The sequence below is a fragment of the Diospyros lotus genome, chromosome 6, assembly GCF_014633365.1.
Source record: "Diospyros lotus cultivar Yz01 chromosome 6, ASM1463336v1, whole genome shotgun sequence".
Taxonomy (NCBI): Eukaryota; Viridiplantae; Streptophyta; class Magnoliopsida; order Ericales; family Ebenaceae; genus Diospyros; species Diospyros lotus.
Window position 1 is genome coordinate 2,050,637 of NC_068343.1, and position 22,144 is coordinate 2,072,780.

The window sequence follows — 22,144 nt, forward strand, 5'->3', positions numbered from 1 at the left end:
TCCAATATATCATGGTCAATCAACTCAACATATCCTAATCTCAAGATCTCTAAAAGTGACGGGTGTTGTTTTCTCTCACAAAAATTTAAGAGATAAATTTTAATTTTTAAAATAAGATAGGCGAGAATATCAAAATGAAGACTTAAATCTAAATATCAAATAATCTAAAACAGATGAGATGAGGAGAACTTGATCCTATTTTCTGAACTCGTCTTTAAATTTGAAAAATTATCTCAAAACCTAGAAGATGTGAGTTTAGAATCTCGGACCCCACCTGTAGTCATCTTATAAGAGCCGAAACTTTTTCAAAGATAGGAGATTTAACTTAGATTTGCTTGTAATTATTGTTTTTATAAAGTCAATACAGATTGTTTCTTCACTAACTCAAGTGCCAAAAGCCAAGCCACCCGCTTCCTTCTTTTACACGCGTAACTCTCTAAGTAACATATTTTTCTTTTGCAGGTACAATTATTGTAACACTACTTTCAAGACAAGATATGATGAGTGGACCTTAAAACCATTATCATATCAATTGTATTCTTATTATAATAATATATTTATAATAAATTAGATAATACACGTGTCATTATTTTTTATTTATAAAAATTAAATTAAATTTATTAAATAAATTAAGATAAGAAGTCACATAATTTATTTTTTAAAAATTTTCAGATAAATATAATTAAAAATATTTTTTAATTTATATTTTAATTAACAAATGAAATAATATATATTTTGTTATCCCAAGAAAGTAAATATTTGTTCCGTACAAAGCAGCATTAATTAATTTTGAGTTTCAATCGTCTTGATGTTGCCAAGTACGGCATTAGATGAGACTTGGCCGTGCCGTTCAAATCAAATATTTTGTAACAAAGGACCAAAAAGGCTGAACCAAGACCATCTTTACGCGGCTCTTCCTCTTTTCACTACAGATTAGAGGAAGAGCCTTATTTAACAACTGCCTTTTTGAAAGAGTAAAATCTATTTTTTTTTATTTTTTTTATTTATAACAAAATAAATATTTCCACCTTATTTAATTTAATATTTACATAATATTATCGTTCGAATACAATAATAAATTTATCGAGTGTGAATATCGTTGTCAAACTGATCAAACTCTATAAGAAAAAGAACGATCAGAATATGCATAAAAATTAGTGCTCAAACACCAATATTTAAATCAAACAATAAAGACTTGAATGACATATTAAAACTAGTATAAGAGACATATATTTTTTTGAAATAAATATCTGTATATTTATAAAGAAGTACGAGACTTTTTCAAATCTACTAGAATTAAAATTCATTCAAATAATATTTATTCTAATATTACGAGATCCACTACAATTAATATTTTTATGGATAACGTTTATTTTAACATTTTGAGATCTATTAAAATTAAGATATTTATAAATAATATTTATTTTTTTCATAAAACTCTATGATCTAAACAGAAGAAAATTTTCTTTCAAAACTAATTTTGTCCCATTTGCCAAAGCTTGAAGAATTCCCAAATGATTGATATATTTATTCAAGAGATTTTTAAATGTTAGAGTTGTTTTATTTGTGTTTTGTCCCTCATCTGGAAAAAGTATAAATTTGTAGTCAAAAAAGTTATTTTAAATTTGTAGGCTTTTCTGGTTTTTTTTAATGATTTTTGCTTATGACATCACCAAAAAAAAAATGAATTGAGGCATGGATTATACTATGCACAAATAAATATAAAATTATTTTTTTTGATAAATGCTCATTGTATTCGAATTACATTTTAATTTTTAATTTATTTGAATAAATTTAAACATGAAAGAGTCGCCATATAGTGATAAAATTATTTTAAAATTTATTGTAATTGTATAGCTTATGAGTTTAAATATTATGGGACAACTCGGTATAGCTATTTTTAGTTTTTTCCAAACAAATCATATGAGCCCTCTTTTGAAAATTCAATTTATTAACTGAATTTTAGAATGTTATGTTGCTCGTCCACACATATACATATATATATTTATACTAGCAGCGTAAATAAAAATTTATTTTTTTAGTATTATTAGGAGACCACTTATTTAGTATTATAAATAAATGAAAATAAATAACAAAATAAAGCATCTCCTAAGTCAAGAAACGTTTAACAATGGCCCCCGGGCATAGTCAAGTGATAAAGGGGTAGACTGAAAGTCTGTTTAGAGATTCCTAATGTGGGTTCGATTCTTAGGGGAAGCAAAATACTTTTTTCTGGGGGAGGACCTTAGGAGTGATATTAGTGGTGCTAAGACTTACCATCTTGATTATTTGGGCATATCCATTGATTTACTTCCTCGTTGTTTTAGGATCAGGGTGGCTGAGAATGCGATGTAATCCAAAAAGAAACGTTTAACAATGGCATCAATATCATCAAGGTGGCAACTCTCAGCAGCTACAGTACACACATAGCGCCCGTCTTGGCAGGTTATTGCCGTTGATTTTTTAGTGACTTGTAACGCTTGCAAGAAAGCGATCGAACTGATCAACGCAAGACGAGTAGCTAGCTCATTCTCAGAGCTTATAATGTGTGTGTGTGTATATATAATGATTCTATTTGGTTTACTGGATTTGTCTTTGAGCTCTGGTGCTTGGGCCGCTAGAGAAGGGAAGCTCCGGTGGCACAATGGATCGCCACAGCCTGCGCCACCTGCAAGTGGTGGGGGCTCGGCCATTTTTAATGGATTGAGATATGGTGCTAAAGGTGACGGCCTTGCAGATGACACAAAGGTGATTTCACAAGTTCCCTCTCCCTAAGAACCTTTTGTTTTCCTTCAAAGTTTTATGAGTTTCAAATCCGGCCATCAAATGACAAAAATGGTACAATGTTTTTTTGTATAAGGTGGTAAGTTTGACTTGCGACCAATAACCCTTCACTTGATCGAGAAAGTTTTTATTGAAAAAGTGGTGCGTGAATAATATCTAATTCATTTGTGTTTGTTGGCAACTAAAGTTATATACAAGTGACTTACTTGAACATCGTTAAACTTGATAAGAAAATGAATATAAGATTAATTAAACACTTATAACTCCTGGTGTAGCGACTCTCTCCCGGATCATCCCGATAACATAGAAAATTCAAAAAGAGGTCGTCACAAAATGGATACAGAAATAATAACTCGGATTTCTGACCAATCCCTTTTTTTTTTTTTACTTGCTCACTGATAATTAGGAGCCAAAATAAAACATCTCTACATTTGCTCAATATCAATAGGAGCTCAAATTAAATATTACACACCCTTAACATTATCATCCTAAGCTTACCGCCCATACATTTTTCAAATAAAGGACATTAAGGTTCTAACAACAAATTAAATCCTCTATTTCCTGCCCTCAACATTACACTCATAGATCTTGAGGCTGGTACATTCCTGTACACAACTAAACCCGGGCTCTAACCTTATTGTACTCGCCCTCAACAATAGCTTATCCCTTACCTGGAATGACATGAATAAGCAAGGTGAGTCACAGGGCTCAACAAGTATATATCACAACAAATAAAGACAATAGAGTCAAGGCATGGATAAATCAAAATAGAATAGACCCGACTCCCCAAGTACGAGTAACATTTCCCATTAGATCCCATTATTATTATCATTCTCATGCCATCGTCATTATGCATTTCATGCATCATTTCATTTCCCAATCATCATGATCATTTCCATGTCATTGGCATTATGCAATTGATGCATCATTTCATTTCTCAATCATTATGATCATTTCCATGCCATTGGCGTTATGCTTCATGCATCATTTCATTTCTCAATCATTATGATCATTTCCATGCCATTGGCGTTATGCAATTCATGCATCATTTCATTTCTCATAAATACATATAATTTTCTATGCAGCATATCAACCCTCAAGGCCTTTCATTCACATGCATGCATACATATACATAGAAAAATCATTTAACCATTCATTTGACTTGAGCATCGCCTACCAGGTCTATGGCCACCTTTCTCGCGTCAGGTGCTCTTTAAGATATCATTTTCTCACCCCGCGGTACATAACCACCGCGCAAAATAATAAGTGCGCAAATAATAATACCATGCAATGCTCATGCAAGTTTCAAATGAACATATCAAACATGCTTCATTATTAGCAATATTCTCATCATAATCATCATGCGCACTTAGACATTTCAAGATTATATCCTCACATGAGCCAATGATATTTTCATCACATGATTTCGCATCATTCATTGAGATTCATTTTCATACCATAAATGATAATACCATGCAATGCTCATTAAGGTTTTCAAGTAAACATATCGACATACTTCATTATTAGAAATGTTCTTATCATAATCATCATGCACATTTAGACATTTCAAGATTATATCCTCACATAAACTAATGGTATTTTTACCACGAGATTTAGCATTATTCATTGGGATTCATTTTCATACTATTTCTCAACGTCAAACAAGTTGATTACATGAATTCACCATTAACAGCTCATGATTTTTATTTTTAATTCTCACCATTAATTAATTTCCCCATTTTTGGAACACCTACATATCCACGAGATGGTTTTTGAAGCCAACTAAGACATCACAAGAGCTTTGGGGAAGAATTTCAAGCATTAGAAAAGAATCGGACCAAAAAGAAAGAATCATTACATTATGTTGGTTGACCGAATAAAAGAGTTAGTCAACTGATGAAAAAGGCTTAGTCGACTAAATAGGGACTTGGTCGACCGAGTAAAAACACTTGGTCGACTAACAAAGACTTATTTTATCACTTGGTCGACCGACTGAAATCACTTGGTCAACCGACTAAAACACTTGGTCGACTGACTGAAATACTTGGTCGACTAACAGAGACTTATATTATCACTTGGTCAATCGACTGAAACCACTTGGTCGACTAACAACCCACTTGGTCAACCGACTAAAACACTTGGTCGACCGACTGAAATACTTGGTCGACTAACAGAGGCTTATATTATTACTTGGTCGACCGATTGAAACCACTTGGTCGACTAACAAAAGCTTAAATTATCACTTGGTTGACCGACAGAGGCCTAAAACTTAAAAATAACAACGATAACCCACAAAACTCAACCTCCCAAGCAAGATACACCAAATCTTGCTTCTCTAACATTCCTAATCAATCAAGTGTCATTCCTTTGAGAATTTAGGGTGAACTAAACCCTAATGAAAACTCATAAAAAGACCCATCGATGATAAAACACCAAGTTAAGGAAATGAGAAAATAATCCACCAATCAATATAAACCCATGATTAGATCTTCTAATAAAATAGAAGATTCGAAGACAAGGGAACCAAGAAGGAAACCAACTTGACTCAAGGGAAAAAGAACCAAAGGCTTACATTAACAAGGAATATCAACATGAATTTGCAATGAAACAACATCGGAGGAATAATAACTTGCATTTAGAATGAGAGCTTGCCTCCAAAACGAAACAATGAGGTAAGAGAACTTGCATAACTAAAAAGAAATGCAAGAAGAACTTGCCTTTGATGAAGAAAAACTCAATGAAGAAGAATGCACCCAGCTGCAACTTCACTTCAAGCTTTCATGGACATCAAAATGGAGAAGAAGAAGAAGAAAAGAAGAAAAAGAAGTTTCTGCCGAAAGGAAGAAGAAAGAGGAAGAAAAGAATGGAGAAAAGGCAAAGGAAAAAAAAGCATGGGGGAAAGATGCCCGCCCATCAACTTTCCAACCACTCCCTTGGCCAATTTTACCTTTTTGCCCACCTTGCACACTCACACAATTCAAAATATCAAATGCCTAATTTTGGAATTTCTCATTTTCCTTATTTCTTTCTCATTTTCTTTATTCAACCTCATTATGAAATTTCCCAATTGCCCTCACCTTTTTCAATAAAATAAGGACCATTTGGTCACTTTGCATTTTATAACTCTTTTCTTCTTTTCTTTTAATCCACAAAATACAAATATATATAATTTCATTTATTAAATTCCATCTCTCATATTTTACACATGGGCCTAAGCCCAAATTCAAAAATCCACTCATACACTTACATAGGCCCAAGCCCAACTCATTGGCTCAATTAATTATAATGGCCCATTTCTATTAGCCCACCAAAAGGGCCTCAACATAACATTAAGCCCTTATTAGACTTTTCATAATTCATTCATTTTGATAAATTAAAATACACAAATCTTTATGCTCATGGGCCCAATGCCCATTTCATTAGCCCAACACAATGGGCCCAATATATATTCTTAGACCCAAGGACTTCACAACCTCACTCTTAAATAAAACACAACCCAAAACAAATGGTTCCAACCCAAGTTTTCTTTAAAAGCCCAATCCCTTAAATTAGGCACCTCACAATTTTTATAACATCTAATTCTTGAGACTAATTTATCACACATAGAAAATCATAATTCCAATAAAACTCTAGACCCACTAACGGGTCGTTACACCTTAAGTCTCCTTAAATTTGACAAAATATAAATTATCTAAATTACACCTTATAATTATAAAAATATTATCGCTACATCATCGTCATTCACATTTGTACATGGAATGTACAAAATCCATTAAAATAGTTTATAAATGGATAAATACATTTCCTTTGGAATTAGTTTCCATATAACAATTATGTAGAAATATCACAATTTCTACTAATTGACGTGCAAGATGGTACGACATTTGAAGCAGCTTGGGCTGATGCATGTAAAGTAGAGGCATCAACAATGGTGGTTCCGGCAGGGTCTGTGTTCCTAGTCAAACCCATCTCCTTTTCAGGTCCTACTTGCCAACCAAACATTGTATTTCAGGTGAATTCCAAACCATCTCCAACTTCTCAAAGTGAGAAAAAAATCGTTTTAAGTAATTGGAACTCAGGCTGGTTTCTCTAATCCGTTGCAGTTGGATGGTAAAATTATAGCTCCAACAAGCCCAGAGGCTTGGGTGGGGAACCGGTCTCCTGCAATGGCTAGAATTCACAAAGCTCAAAGGGATTACAATCAGAGGTGAAGGGATCATTGATGGACAAGACTCAGTCTGGTGGAACAGAGAGTTAGAATCAGTTGCACCTTCAGCAAAAGATTCAAACAATAGCAGCTCACAGGATGTGGTGAGCCGCCCAAACTTTTGTTATATATACGTGTGTGTGTGTGTGTGTTAAAACTAAGCAGCGACAGCCATTCATGAACTAAAACAGAATAACAATGTCTTCTCATGGCCTCAACACTGGCAGGGAAGTAACAAGGCCGCGGGGAAGATGCTGAGCACCAAACCAACCTCTAACTTGGATCTTAAAAATTTGAAGTGCACGTGGTGTGCGCAGGGAGTCAGGTTCTATGGCAGTTCAGATGTCACAGTAACAGGGATAACAATTCAAAGCAGTCCTCGAACTCACCTCAAATTTGACAACTGCGTAAAAGTTCAAGTTTTTTATGTGAGCATTTCATCGAGTGGTGACAACCCCAATACAGATGGAATCCACCTGCAGAACTCCCAGGATGTGGTGATCTACAGAGCTAATCTGGCTTGTGGTAATTCTGATAATCCAAGAAACAGCTGCTTTATCTTTTCTGCAATAAAGAACACCATAACCAAATAATTTTTTAACCTAAAGTCATAATCATCTTCTTTGGATGTGTGCTTGTACCTCAGTTCATGGCATTCAAAATTAACCACCAAAACAGGGAAACCGGAAGAGAAAGCATAAATCCTGCCTTTTTAAATGTACAAACGCAAAAAGATAAACTGAGCAGTAGCGATTGGCACATGGAAAATAACTGATGGTCCTTATCTCTTCAACCTTTTTGGATCACAGAATAAATGCTGAAGTGTAAAACGCTCATTTCTTGTTACAAACAAACAGAGATAGCAAAATCTTCAAACACAAAACACATCGTCAAAATCTCACACAGATGAAATCACACGAACTGAAAAATTTAAACGCAGCCAATATTGACAGTATTTGAAACGTAAACCAGAAACAAGAAGCGCAAGATTTTATAGTGGTTCACCAAAAAATAGGACTACATCCACTTGAGCTCCGGTGAGAAGAGCTCACTTCACTAAAATAGATTCAATCTGATTACAACAAAAACGATAACAAAAACAACCCTGATTTTCTAAACAATAAGCCACGAAATCACTTACAGATTAGGAGCTTACCTTACACAAAACAAAAACAAGGAACGCTTACAGAAGACAAACTATACAACATTTACAGAGACAGAACGAGAGAGAGGGCAAAAATGAAACCCTAAAAATGACTGACTCTCTACCGAACCCCTCTATCAAACTCGTCTTCAATCCATCAGAAAACGGTGATCTCGAGGCGAGATATAATCGAAATGAATGGCTTGGATTGCCTCAGAAAAAGCAGCGTCGAATGTCTGGATTAAATCATGCAAAAGGAGCAGCAGAAGACAAAACGACAACAGATCAAAGGATAAGAGAAGAGGGCTGGCCCAAGCTGGCTGCATCTTGTGGCCCTCCAGTGGGCGCCCAAAAGGGCAGCCCAGGTTGCCACAAGAGGCCCCCCAGACTTGGGCCTCTTTTTATGTTTTACAAAATATAACAAACTCCACCTTGAAACATAAAATGAATAAGTAATCAGATATGAAAATATAAGTAAAGCATGCTACAATCCTCACCTTCATAGCTCTAGATGACCAGAAAATTAGCCATCATCAATATGCAACAATTTTAAGCAATGCTTAAATTTAGTTGCAGTTAATACCTTGGTACCCATGTCAGCTGGATTGTTGGCTGAAGATACTTTCTGAATTCCCACAGTTCTGTTGGCTATCATTTCTCTTACATAGTGATACTTCACATCCACATGTTTGGTCCTATCATGATATACAGGATTTTTGGACAAGTAGATGGCACTTTGACTATCCGAGAAAACCATCACTTTGCTTTGAAGCAAGTGAATTTCTTTTAGTATGCCTTGAAGCCATATGGCTTCCTTAAAGGCATCTGTTACAGCCACATACTCTGCCTCAGTGGAGGACAGAGCTACAAGAGGCTGTAACTGAGACTTCCAGCTTATACAATTTCCACCCAAAGTAAAATAGTAAGCAATGGTGGATTTTCTGGAGTCTCTATCTCCAGCAAAATCAGTCAACATAACCAGCAAGATTTAGAGTTCAAATCTTTTCTTAAAATTTAAACCAATGCATGCAGTACCATTTATGTACCTAAGCAAATGTTTTAAGGCATCCCAATGAGTTTTACCAGGTTTAGACATATATCGACTGAGTAATGAAATTGAATATGCAAGGTCAGGCCTAATGCTTATCATTGCGTACATAATTGTTCCAATTACATTTGCATAAGGGACATTTTCCATTTCTATTAATTCAGAGTTGGATGTGGGACATTGTAATTTTGATAAAATAAAATGTCCTGCCAATGGAACTATGACAGTTTTACAATTTCCCATTCCAAATTTGTGAACAGCTTTCACCAAGTAATCATGCTGATGTATCTTAAGGCTATTGTTGCTTCTATTTCTCTCAATCTTCATTCCTAGTATTTTCTTAGCATGACCTAAGTCTTTCATGTCAAAAACTGAATTTAACATAGATTTTAACTCATTAATCTTTGACTTAGATTTGCTAATAAGAAGGATATCATCTACATAAAGCAGTAGATAAACAGGAATTTCTGTAAGCATGAAATAGAAGCAGTTGTCATATTGACTTCTAATAAACCCGGCCCCTAGAACAAAATTATCAAATTTTTTGTACCATTGCCTTGGGGCCTGTTTTAAGCCATACAAAGATTTTTTCAGCAAACAAACATGATCAGGTTTTTCAGACACAACATAACCATTAGGCTGAACCATGTAAATGTGTTCATCTAGGTCTCCATGCAAAAATGCAGTTTTAACATCCAATTGTTCAAGTTCTAAGTCAAATTGAACTACTACTGCAAGCATCATGCGAATTGTCTTAAATTTGACCACAGGAGAAAAAATTTAGTGTAATCTATCATTTCCCTTTGTGTGAACCCCTTAGCTACTAGTCTTGCTTTATATCTAATAGGGTCATCTAGGGATATACCTTCCTTTAATTTGAACAGCCACTTACATTGGATCAGTTTATGATTTTCTGGACGAGAGACAAGTACCCAAGTTCCATTTGCCATTAGAGAGGCCATTTCCTCATCCATGGCTTGTTGCCATTTTTTACTTTCCTTTGAGCTGACAGCCTCCTCATAAGAGGAAGGCTCACTGCTCCTCATCTCAACACCTGCCACTAGGGCACAAAACACCAAATCTGAGAAATTATACCTTGAAGGTGGTCTAATAAACCTCCTGCTTCTATCTCAAGCAAGTTGATAATTTTCCAGATTATGTTGAGGGGTGTCAAATTGCTCCACCTCAATTTCTGTTTCATCATTTTGTTCCTCATGATCAGATTCATGATCAGAGGTCTGGTCTTGGTTTGATGTAGGGTCTCCTTCAGATTGAAGGACTAGTATAGCTGGAGCATTTGAAGGATTGTTATCTATAACTTGATGCTCCACCTCTATTTGGGTATCTCCTAAACTGGTGGAATTGTCTATGTCATCAGTTTTAGATAATTTGCAAGGGAAGATTGATTCATTAAATATAACATCTCGGCTGATGATAATTTTTACACCCTTAGATTGCCTTTCCCATAGCCTATATCCCTTAGTTCCTTCCTGGTACCCAACAAAAACACACTTAGTGGATCTAGGTTCCAGCTTACCTTCTGACTGATGAGCATAGGCTTCACAGCCAAAGGTTCTTAAGTAGTTGAAGTTTAATTTTCTTCCAATCCACTTTTCTTCAGGGCATTTTAAATTAAGGGCTGTGGAGGGGCTTCTATTTACTAGGTGTGAGGCTGTTGCTAAGGCCTCTCCCCAAAAGGATTTAGGCAAGCCAGATGTGAACAAAAGGCACCTCACTTTTTCAAGGAGAGTCCGGTTCATTCTTTCAGCCACCCCATTTTGTTGGGGTGTATTCCTAACAGTCTTATGCCTATTTATTCCTTGGGAGTTACAGAAATCATCAAACTCTTTATTACAGAATTCTAAACCATTGTCTGTTCTAAGAGTTTTGATTCTCCTATCAGCTTGGTTTTCTATTAAGGTCTTCCAGGTTTTAAATTTTTCTAATGTTTGATCTTTTGATTTTAACAGAAAAACCCACACCTTCCTAGTATAATCATCAATAATAGAAAGGAAGTACTTGTTGCCACCATGGGTGGGGACCTGGGAGGGTCCCCACAGATCTGCATGTAAGTACTCAAGGCATGCCTTCGCCAGGTGAGTTCCCTTATGGAAACTCATCCTGTGTTACTTGCCAAGCACACATGGTTCACAAAAATCGAGAGTTTCAGCAGACACTGGACCAAGGTATCCTTGGTTTGACAGTGCCTGCATACCTCTCAGGCTCATATGGCCAAGTCTCAAGTGCCACAGATCAGTCTTATCAGTGTTAACATAGCATGCAGAATTTGATATAACAAAGGAATGAAAATAGCCCTTTAAAACATATAAACCATTTTTCTTTAAACCAATTAAGATTAGTTCATCTCCTTTAAAAACATTCAAGGAACCATTTTCAGCTTTGTATGAGAATCCCAACTCATCAAGTGTACCAAGTGAGATTAAATTTCTTTTAAGATCAGGGACATATCTTACATCAGTAAGAGTTCTAATTTTGTTGTCATGCAACTTAAGAGTTATGTCTCCTCTACCCTGAACATTACAAGATTGGTTGTTTCCCATGTACACTATTCCACTTTCTCTGTTATTAAAGTTGTGAAACCAGTTAATATTAGGACACATATGAAAAGAACAGCCAGAGTCCATAATCCATTCATTTAAAACTGAGCTTGAGGAAACATTAAGCACCTCAGCCAAACAATTAGAACTACTAGCTGCTACTGTTACATTTCCCCCTTACTTTTGTTTTTTCAAGTAATCATAACAGTATTTCTTTATATGACCTTCTTTCCCACAGTGGTAACATTTCCACTTTTGTTTTTATTTTCCCTTCTTTTCCTTCTTTTTTCCCTTATACCCTGACCCATTGTGTTGTTCAGTATTCACAGTATAATTTCTTTTATTTGTATTCCCTTTAACAAACAAATTGTTGCCAGATTTCTTAGATGTACTAAGTTCTAGTTCTCTAGCTTTAATACCAGATATAACAAGTTCCATATTAAGTACTATACCAGTGTAACGTAAAGCATGTTTCACTACATCATAATCATCAGGTAAGGAATTTAACAAAATCATTGCCTCACTAGTATCTCCTAAAGCCTGATCAGTACCTCTCAATAACAAGGTGAGTTTAGTAAATTCATCTATGTTTTCATCCATAGACTTAGATGTATTCATTTTAAAGTTAAACAACATGCCTTTTAAATAAACTAAATTTGGAGCAGACATTACAGAATATAAAGATTCTAATCTATTCCAAAGTTTAAGAGGTAGAGATATACCGTCAACCTTACGGATTACAGAGTCACCAAGATGAAGAAAAATCAGATTAAATGCCTCTTCTCTGATTTCATCAGTTCGGGCCAGCTGCTCAGGTGACAATTTCCGGTCATCTGTCTCAAGTGCTATAAGCACTTTGTGATGAGAGAGAAGTACCCTCATCTTCTTTTTCCAACTACCGAAATCCCCCTTTCCATCAAATGTACCGATTTCAAATCGGGTTGTTGTCATTTTCGTAATACACAAAAATTTCACAAAACAAAAAACCCTAGTTTACTGACTGAGACCTGTACAGCAAACTCACGCTGACAGACTTTCTTCAGAAAACCCTAGAGTTCTTATAAAAAAACAACACCGACACAGTAAGGAAAGGAAACCCTAGGTTTTCGAAAAAAACAGAGTCGGTCGAGATTTTGATCCTAAAACGTTGGATACGATAAACCAGAGAGCTCTGATACCACTGTTACAAACAAACAGAGATAGCAAAATCTCCAAACACAAAACACACTGTCAAAATCCCACACAGATGAAATCACACGAACTGAAAAATTTAAACGCAGCCAATATTGACAGTATTTGAAACGTAAACCAGAAACAAGAGGCGCAAGATTTTATAGTGGTTCACCCAAAAATAGGGCTACATCCACTTGAGCTCCGGTGAGAAGAGCTCACTTCACTAAAATAGATTCAATCTGATTACAACAAAAACGATAACAAAAACAACCCTGATTTTCTAAACAATAAGCCACGAAATCACTTACAGATTAGGAGCTTACCTTACACAAAACAAAAACAAGGAACGCTTACAGAAGACAAACTATACAACATTTACAGAGACAGAACGAGAGAGAGAGAGCAAAAATGAAACCCTAAAAATGACCGACTCTCTGCCGAACCCCTCTATCAAACTCGTCTTCAATCCATCAGAAAACAGTGATCTCGAGGCGAGATATAATCGAAATGAATGGCTTGGATTGCCTCAGAAAAAGCAGCGTCGAAGGTCTGGATTAAATCGTGCAAAAGGAGCAGCAGAAGACAAAACGACAACAGATCAAAGGATAAGAGAAGAGGGCTGGCCCAAGCTGGCTGCATCTTGTGGCCCTCCAGTGGGCGCCCAAAAGGGCAGCCCAGGTTGCCACAAGAGGCCCCCCAGACTTGGGCCTCTTTTTATGTTTCACAAAATATAACATTTCTCATAAGAGATTTTTCAAGAACTCCGACAGGATCAAACCGTAGGATGCTGCAGACACAATCAATCGTTCCTAATACTTTTATTCACTACAACTGGGTTCAACCAAACTAACATGGCTCAACTCACAGAAAGTATCTAGAAACCATAGAAAGAGACCTAGCAAACAAGAATTACAGACATGTATATTTACAGGAGATGACTGTATCTCCATCTAGGCTAGATGCTCAGGCATATACATACACAACGTGAATTGCGGACCTGGACATGGAATCAGCATTGGGGGACTAGGAAGGGACAATACCAAACCTTGTGTCTCAAATATTACTGTAAGAGACACCACAATGCATGACACAATGACAGGTGTCAGGATAAAGACATGGCAGGTATATACATATGTCTCCTTCTCCAGTTAAGAAAAAAAGACAAGATCATATTACATGAAATTAATGTTTGAATCAGCAGCTATCTGACCATGGATGGATCATGTTGACATGCTTATTTGAATCAGCTTGGATATCTGACAGTAACCATCTTACAAGAATTCAGTTGTTTTCCACTGTAGGGTGGCTTGGGTTTAGTGCAAGGGATCTTGTTCTCAAACATTCAAGTTTCAGAAGCAAAAATTCCTATCATGATAGATCAATTCTAATGTGACAAAAGCAAGTGCGAGAACCAAACAACAGCAGTAGCAGTCTCAGGCATATCCTATCAGAATATAAGAGGGACTTACACGGTAAAATCTGTACATTTTGCATGCAGTGACAGCTTGCCATGCACAAGGATAACTTTAAATACCATAGAGCTCAAACCACTAGAAGGAAGCAAAAAGTTGAATCAACCTTCGTGTTGGCAAACGTATGGAGAGTTACAAACCACCACCAGCCCTCCAATTGACTGTTTGCAGATGGACAGCCAATCAAGAGCGAAAGAAAACTCAAATGTTTGCTGACTCCAGCTGAACTTAGCTAATCACAGATTATAAGATAGACATGAGGAGTTAAATTTAATCTAGGCATAGAATAAGTCTAGCATATGTTACCTCAGTTTAAGTAAATTTTTAGAGTCTGCTGCCTCCTTCCTGGAAAAGGGGGGATCCCATCACAGAGAATGTAGAATTTTCATTTCTAAAGAAAGGGAGCAGATATTAGGTTTTTCCTTCTATCTCATTTTTTGGGTCTGTCTAGTTATTAGATATAATGTACAAGCAGATTAGCTAAATCGATATCAGAATAAATCCCCTATATCGTAAAGGTTTTTTAGGAATTAATGAATTGATTGTCAGTTAGAAATATCTTGAAAATAAAATGCTGCATCATAGACTCCAGTTTCAATCAATTGAACGTTGTTACTCTGAGAAAAGGGTACACTATCTCAGCAATTATTTGAAAGCCCGAAGGCGACACTCATTCCATGGGTCATTTATGTCATTTTGACACCAAGAGGCATGCAACATGTATAACATAAATCTATAACAAGAATATCTAAATGTTCGATTAAAATATGCCTTATGTTTCTCACAGACAGAAAACTCATATGACTGAATAAAAAGATCTCTTACAATAACCAATGTGGCTCAATGCTCAAGCCAGGGACACAATATCAGAACGCTATTGGCAAAAATTCTTCCAGAAATTCATTGCTTTACATATTTGATTCCCATTATAAACATATGGTGCATACTAAATTTATTGCTATCCCTGATATGTCAAGAACCATTTAATCAATCGTCTATTGAACCAACAACAGTGCATAATTGTTTCCAACCCACGTTTCAGTTCAGCAGAATCCTGCATGTAATAAGCACCATCAGGCTTCACAGAGTATAATGAGTGAGCAAATGAAAAAATCAACCTGAATTGGGACAATCAAAAAGGCACTGGCATTGGTAAATAATTTATTTCATACCTGATGCACTCCCAGAACCCTATACCTAAAGTTCATGATTTTCCAAAACCAGCAGCCACCTTCCTTCTTTGTCTGGTAGCTATCTTTTCTGGGCTTGGATTTCCCGTCTTATCTTCATATTTCTTTTCCAAGGCCTATTATAAGTATATATGTTAACATTCATATCCATTTTACAGAAATATAACTTGCCCAGAACACAGAAAAAACAAAATACAATTTAATTATTAGAACAATCTAGTCAGATTAATATTTCTGAAAAGGAAAAGAAAAAGGTAGATGGTTTTCATAGTTCACCTCTAGCTTTCTCTGCACATAAAAATATCCAACATAAAAAAAGAGGAATTGGTAGAATTTCCCCATCAAAAAGAATAAAAATCTATTGATCATCATGACACCCGATTTGTTTGTATGAACTAGATGTAGGCAATCAAGGTCGTGGATATTTATCTTTACCAAACATGCTGATATATTCTACGTAGCCATTAAGTCAGAATATCTGACAACCACAAGAAGGATTCACTCACCTGAAGCTCTGCCTGAATACCATCAAGAACTTCTTCAGTCATTCTATCAAAGAAAAGAATTCCCTGCAAACTCAAGAGTGATATTAGAGATATATTTTATTGCTATAGAATGGGGCCCAAGGACAACATTGACCTTTTTAAGCACTTGTAAGCACAATTCACAAGTCTGTTAAAAATGACTGCCTACTTTATTTCTCAAGTTCATTTTCCAAGTAACACTCAGATTATCAGTCCACACACCCTGTCTGAGCCATTCAAATAACTTTCTGATGCAAAAACCCAAACCAAAAGAAACAAGAGTAATCTCGATTACATAAAATTAATAGTAATATTCAATATTATTCATCAAAGTCTATCCTTCAATACTTCATTAAAGGATTATTTATAGATAAATAATAGATAGAAACCTATTCTAATGAGGATTCCTTTCTAAATAGGATTCCTTGGTAATTAAACTAATAAAGGTAACCCTAATCTAATTAGGATTCTAGGACATAAAAGAAATTAAAAGAAACTAGGAAACAAATTAAAATAAAGAAATTAATAAAATAATATTAATTTCTACTTTTATGCCTAAAATATTGTTTCTCGAAATATTTGCCTAAGGTAATGCACAGCACAGAACACATCACGTCTAGTCTAGAGTTCCAAAAGATTAATAATTTATCCAGCAATGTGTCGGGGAACGAAATTTTGGAGGTGTTTCCTGTTCAGCAAACAAATAGCGGCCATTGTTATGTGTAGTCAGGTATATTAGGAAAAAATTGAACAGGTGGAGTACAAGTGATGTAGAACCAAAGAAGATGAAAAAGAGAGAGAGAAGGAAGATGTCAGAGAAGAATACAGAGAAGAAGAAGAAGAGAGAAATAGAGCACAGAGAATAAGGATGAAGTACAACATATTAAGGGCAATTTTCTTGTTTCCTCTTATTCAGGGAACATGGATCTTATACGGAAATTAAGAAAAGGAAAAAAAAGGAGTCACCAAAATCAATATGTCCAATCTGATAACTATCAGCTAAACATCATCAACACAAGCCTTAATCCCACTAGGTGGGGTCAGCAAACTGTTAGCTAAACATATTAGAAGAAAAACTCTAGGTCTGGAGATATCCATTCCTAAAGTAGCAATAATTAATAGAGAGGAAACTGAAGAATGAACCTGCAAATGATCAAATTCATGCTGAAATACACGTGCAGGAAGGCCTGCCAAATTGACAACAAATCTGGCACCAGTAATATCCCTTGCATCAATCTTTACAGATTCTGGTCTCTGGAAAGTAAACAACAGCACAAGATTTAAAGATAATACTATTGATAAAATAACAAGAAAGTCAACAAATTAAATGTACAAAGAAAGCTTCTGATTTCTTTATAATTATAAAAAAAATCTTCTTCTTTTCTTTACTTTTGGAGTGATGATGGTTTTACCAGGAAACATGGCATAAATTCCATGAAAGTATCTTTTCAAATACATTTAAAAATGGTGAGCAAAAAAGGGGAAACTTCCACAGAACTTAAAATGTGATGCTTGGACTCAGTTACATGCCATGCATGTTCATATAGTTTGTGTTGTTCCTGCATCTCTCACTTAATCACTTATAATCAGCAGTATCCGAGGCTCTCCTGGAAGACTCAATGGATCTTCAATGGCCAAGGAAATGGATACAGACTTTTGCCAAAGGTATTTAAAATCTTTTAAGCAATTTATCACTAGCTAATTAGCTATCTGCAAATATATATAATATATACATAGAACACAAAAAAGGGCAACCAAAATATACTTCCACGTCTGCATAGATCCCCGGAAAGGATAAGCATCCTTCATTGAAGAGCACCATCTTTTTGGAGTATTTGCTGACTCTAGGATTTACAAGAACAATCTCCTGTCCTTCACCACGTTCTCCAACAGGATTAAACACCATAAGCTGAACATTAATTCCAACTTGGGGTGCTGAGAGCCCAATACCATCAGTCCTGCAGAAAAAGGAGGTTCACCAGTATTGTTCACTATTATGTATATAACAAGATTCTCCCTAAGCAGGAAACAAATAAAATGGATTAGTAAAGATATAACAATATAGACAGAAGACATTGAGCTTCTACTGACAGTACCCAGTTCTGTAGTACAGTACATGATCAATCTTTTGGAACCATTAAAGACGTCATAAGACCTACTTTAAGTTTTATGTGAAATACACACCTCTAATCCAGCGTCTTTCCACGTTATTGTAAATGGACAAGCATATACAACAGCATTATTAAGGTGAGTGTGATGTACTTTCATTTTGAGAAAAAAGTGAAGGCAACAAAAGGATATTGGAAAAGGCTTCAAGGGAATCAATATATGCGATATAAGTTATGCAATCAGTTAATATGATATACATGAAATTAAGTATGTCCCTCTTTAGCATGTGATTAAAGTAATTCTAGTTGTAGGATGCAAACCCCGTGATGTTATAATATAGAGAAGTCAGTAGAACCAACATTTCAATAAAAAATATGCAATCAGTTTAATAATGTATATTAATAATGTATACATGCAATTAAGCATGTCCCTCTCCAGCATATAGAGTGAGATCAATTATGGTGGAAGAAAGCGATGGATGGTCGTGTACAGGAAGGATGAGGATTCTAGAGGACCCTGAACAACACAATGGAAAGATTCCAGGTCTAGACACCGCTGAACTAGAAGAGATTACTTATTCATTGCTCATTCTATGATATCCACGTGACGTGTCAACAGCAATGGGAAGCAACTGTATATTTTAATTTTCCAACATTATTAAGACAGTTTAACAGTTCAGATTAAACCAGTTTAGCTTGAGTCTGAATGGTCAACTCTAAAAAAGTATTTTACCATTAGGTACCTGATCAGATCAGCTTAGACTACTACTCTGGTGTATGTAGCAACTTACCAGATAAATGGTGTAAACTAACATGCAATAGAAATGGATGCCAATATTATTGAAAATATGTCATTTGGTAAGTGCAAGTTATCCTCGAATATATTTAGACTAGTCAAGCAAATGATAAAATACATGATAACTTCTACCGTAAATAAATGATTACTAATTCTTACTTGTACATGACATCGAACATCTCATCAACTAATTTCTTCAAATTATCGTCAAATGTATCAATCCGCTTATTCTTGGCTCTGAGTATAGGGTCCGGGTATTCCACAATTTTGAGAGGTGCCTCGAAATTCAAATCAGCAGCTACAAATAACAAGAAATTGAAACAACAAAATAGCATCAGAAAGTGAAACGCCTATTTGTCCGTTAACGCCGAAGTAACAGCTCTATATTTTCATTCAGAGCTAGTAATTGACCTTTTCTAATTGAAACTATAGATAAGAATATGAAGGGAGAAAAAAATCAGCATTCTTATTTTTGCCAACAATGCAAAAGCCCGATTTCGTAACTTTAATTTCGCTAGTTCTTTGCAATTTCACAGGAAACCAAACAGACACAATGCCCTAAAACTAAGAAGCATGGTTTCCGCATATTCAATTTGACAATTGATATTCTTACAGGAATTTTCTACAGAGCATGTCAGGCAATAAGATTTACATTCCGAATGCTGAGCTTAAGTTTTAATCGGAGATAGCAAGTATAGAACACACAGCGGAACCGGTGGAAATGCTTAAGAAGATGGATGATTAGAGTCTGCTTACGTAAGGCTGCTTGGTCTTCTTTGAATGAGAGGCCTCGTTTAGCCTGAGCCTGGACTTCCAATGGAAGATATTTGAACTGGTTTTGAGTGGAGATGAACCTGCCGGTTGGGATGGGCCGCCGGCAGCGGCGGGGATTAGAGGGAAGAAGAAATTTGCAGCGACAGATGACTGGGAGGAGAGAGAACGGCGAGTAGTGGAGGTGGAGCCAAGTCGAACAAGCCATCGCCAGGCGCAGACAGACCCAGGCGCTGACGACGGCGTGAGTTGCAACTGTACTGTAATCAATTGGGGCCACTCGGAAGGGAAACCCATAACATTTTAGAGATCAAAACGTGGGACAAGCCCTTATTTTTTATCCTTTTTACGTGTATTTTTTTAAATTTTTATTATTTTAATTATATATTTCAAATCAACTTCACGTCTCGTATAAAATGTGTAATACACGCGTGATGAAATATCTAAATTATTCTACACGAGTGTGTAAATTGTTGTTATCGATTACCATCTCTATTAAGGTTTATTTTTTTAAATCATTGTACGGATAATTATAAAAAATAATTTAAAATGGGAGAGGGATTATTTACTTATTTTTATTAAGAGTACTTATGTGTGCATGTTTATGATGTATATACATATTTGTGTATAGGTGCATTTATTTTAAGATGTATAATTAAATATACGTAAAGATGGTTTAAAGAGATTCTCAAGACATAAGTCAAGTGACGAGCAAGTGATATGTTAAAATTAATATTAATAGGTTACGAATTCGATATTTCGTTTAGGCAAAAGTCAAAAGTCTCATTGTGACTTATCTTATTTGCTGAAATCGATAGTACAAGCGACGAATGACCACACAAGAGCGATAATCTCAAAATATTTTTAAATAAACCCAAGACATAAATCAAGTAGTGGACAAGTAATACGTTAAGAGTTAGTACTAGTAGATCACGAGTTGGATACTTAGTCTAGACAAAAACCAAATACTCATTTGTAATTTATCTCTTTTATTGAAATCGATAACACGAACAATAAGGAGCTGCGTAAGAGTGATAATCTTAAGATGCTTTAAAAAATTGAAAAAAATTATTTATTAGGTTTAATATAAATAAAAAATAACCTATACATTTCGAATTGATAAGTTATTTTACATCTTATAAATTATAATAAAAGATATTTTATTATAACAAAATTATTTTATTTTTTATTCAATCAAACATCCAAAAAAAAATCTCAAAACTAAGAGTGAGTATCGACTGAACAAATTGAAAAATACAAAAAATTATAAAATTTTTAAAAAATTGAAAAACTAAAATAACAAAATACAAAAATAACATAATTTTTTATATTTTGGTTAGTTTGAAATTTTTGATTCTTTTTGATATAAAACCAAAATCGATAAGGGAAAATTATAAAAATCATAATTACCTTGATGCCATTGCGAATAAGCTAGTGGATGAAAGACTCGTGTTCGCAAAGGGACAGTCGATAATTACCACATAAGTTAAGCTGGGAAGGGGCACATGTTCAAATCGTCCTAGAGAATATTCAAAAACCCAAATCCAAGCCCAGTGATCGTATCTTGGTATCTTTAGTCTCTGTGGTTCCCCCAAAGCCTTTAAAGGCGATTGTTATCCCGAGATTATATTTTTACGATGATGGGTATATCTGTGCCTCCAAATATCGTAGTTTCTAAACTGAGGGAATCATTATTCTAAAATGCTCGGAGGATAACTTTTCCCTCATTCGTTGAAACAAATTCAGTAACAAATCTCTCCATAATATCAAAAAGATATTTTCAATGGAAAAGAAGAAAACTTTTATTACCACGGGGTCACCCCTACTCATAAATATGGGTGAATCCACACATGCAAGGGGATTATTTTTCTTCTACTTCAATTAAATATTTCAATTTTCATAATTATGTGAATTGACTTGAGTGTTAGAGTGATTATAGGGAGCGACTTTTCAACTTTATTTGCAAGTACTTGGTCCATGATAAAAGAAGTTGATCGGTTCTGTATCATCAAAATTGGATCGAATTAAAATTTAAAAATCAAACCTAACTAATCTACAATTTAAATCGAAGCAACAATTTCAAATGATTTATTTTAATTATTTAGATATGAAGAAATATTGTTCACCTGTACTCCAAATAAACACATTTTTATGTATACATTTTTTAAACCATTTATGCTCTTGCAAGAAGCAGCGGGGTGATTGGCTTGTACAATTAATAATATTTTTGAATTTTTTATATTTTGAATTAAATTAATGAAAATTTTAGAGTAATAAATATTTTAGTTAAAATTTGACATTACTTTTGTTCTGAAATAAATTTCAAATATCGAAAAAAGTCCATATTAGGGGATATTAATTTAATTAAA

General features: G+C 35.0%; 1 protein-coding gene across 1 annotated transcript; it reads right to left on the minus strand.

Moving 5' to 3' along the window:
- Positions 1 to 15,120: 15,120 nt before the first annotated feature.
- LOC127804806 (peptide deformylase 1B, chloroplastic/mitochondrial) lies at positions 15,121 to 20,066 on the minus strand. The gene is made up of 7 exons (XM_052341830.1): positions 19,761 to 20,066; positions 19,164 to 19,302; positions 17,866 to 18,058; positions 17,244 to 17,354; positions 16,083 to 16,145; positions 15,559 to 15,692; positions 15,121 to 15,440 (listed from the first exon to the last, which is right to left on the minus strand). The coding sequence occupies exons 1-6, from the start codon at positions 19,981 to 19,983 to the stop codon at positions 15,591 to 15,593; spliced, it is 831 nt and encodes a 276-aa protein (XP_052197790.1). The 5' UTR covers positions 19,984 to 20,066; the 3' UTR covers positions 15,121 to 15,440; positions 15,559 to 15,590.
- Between the last annotated feature and the right edge of the window lie 2,078 nt (positions 20,067 to 22,144).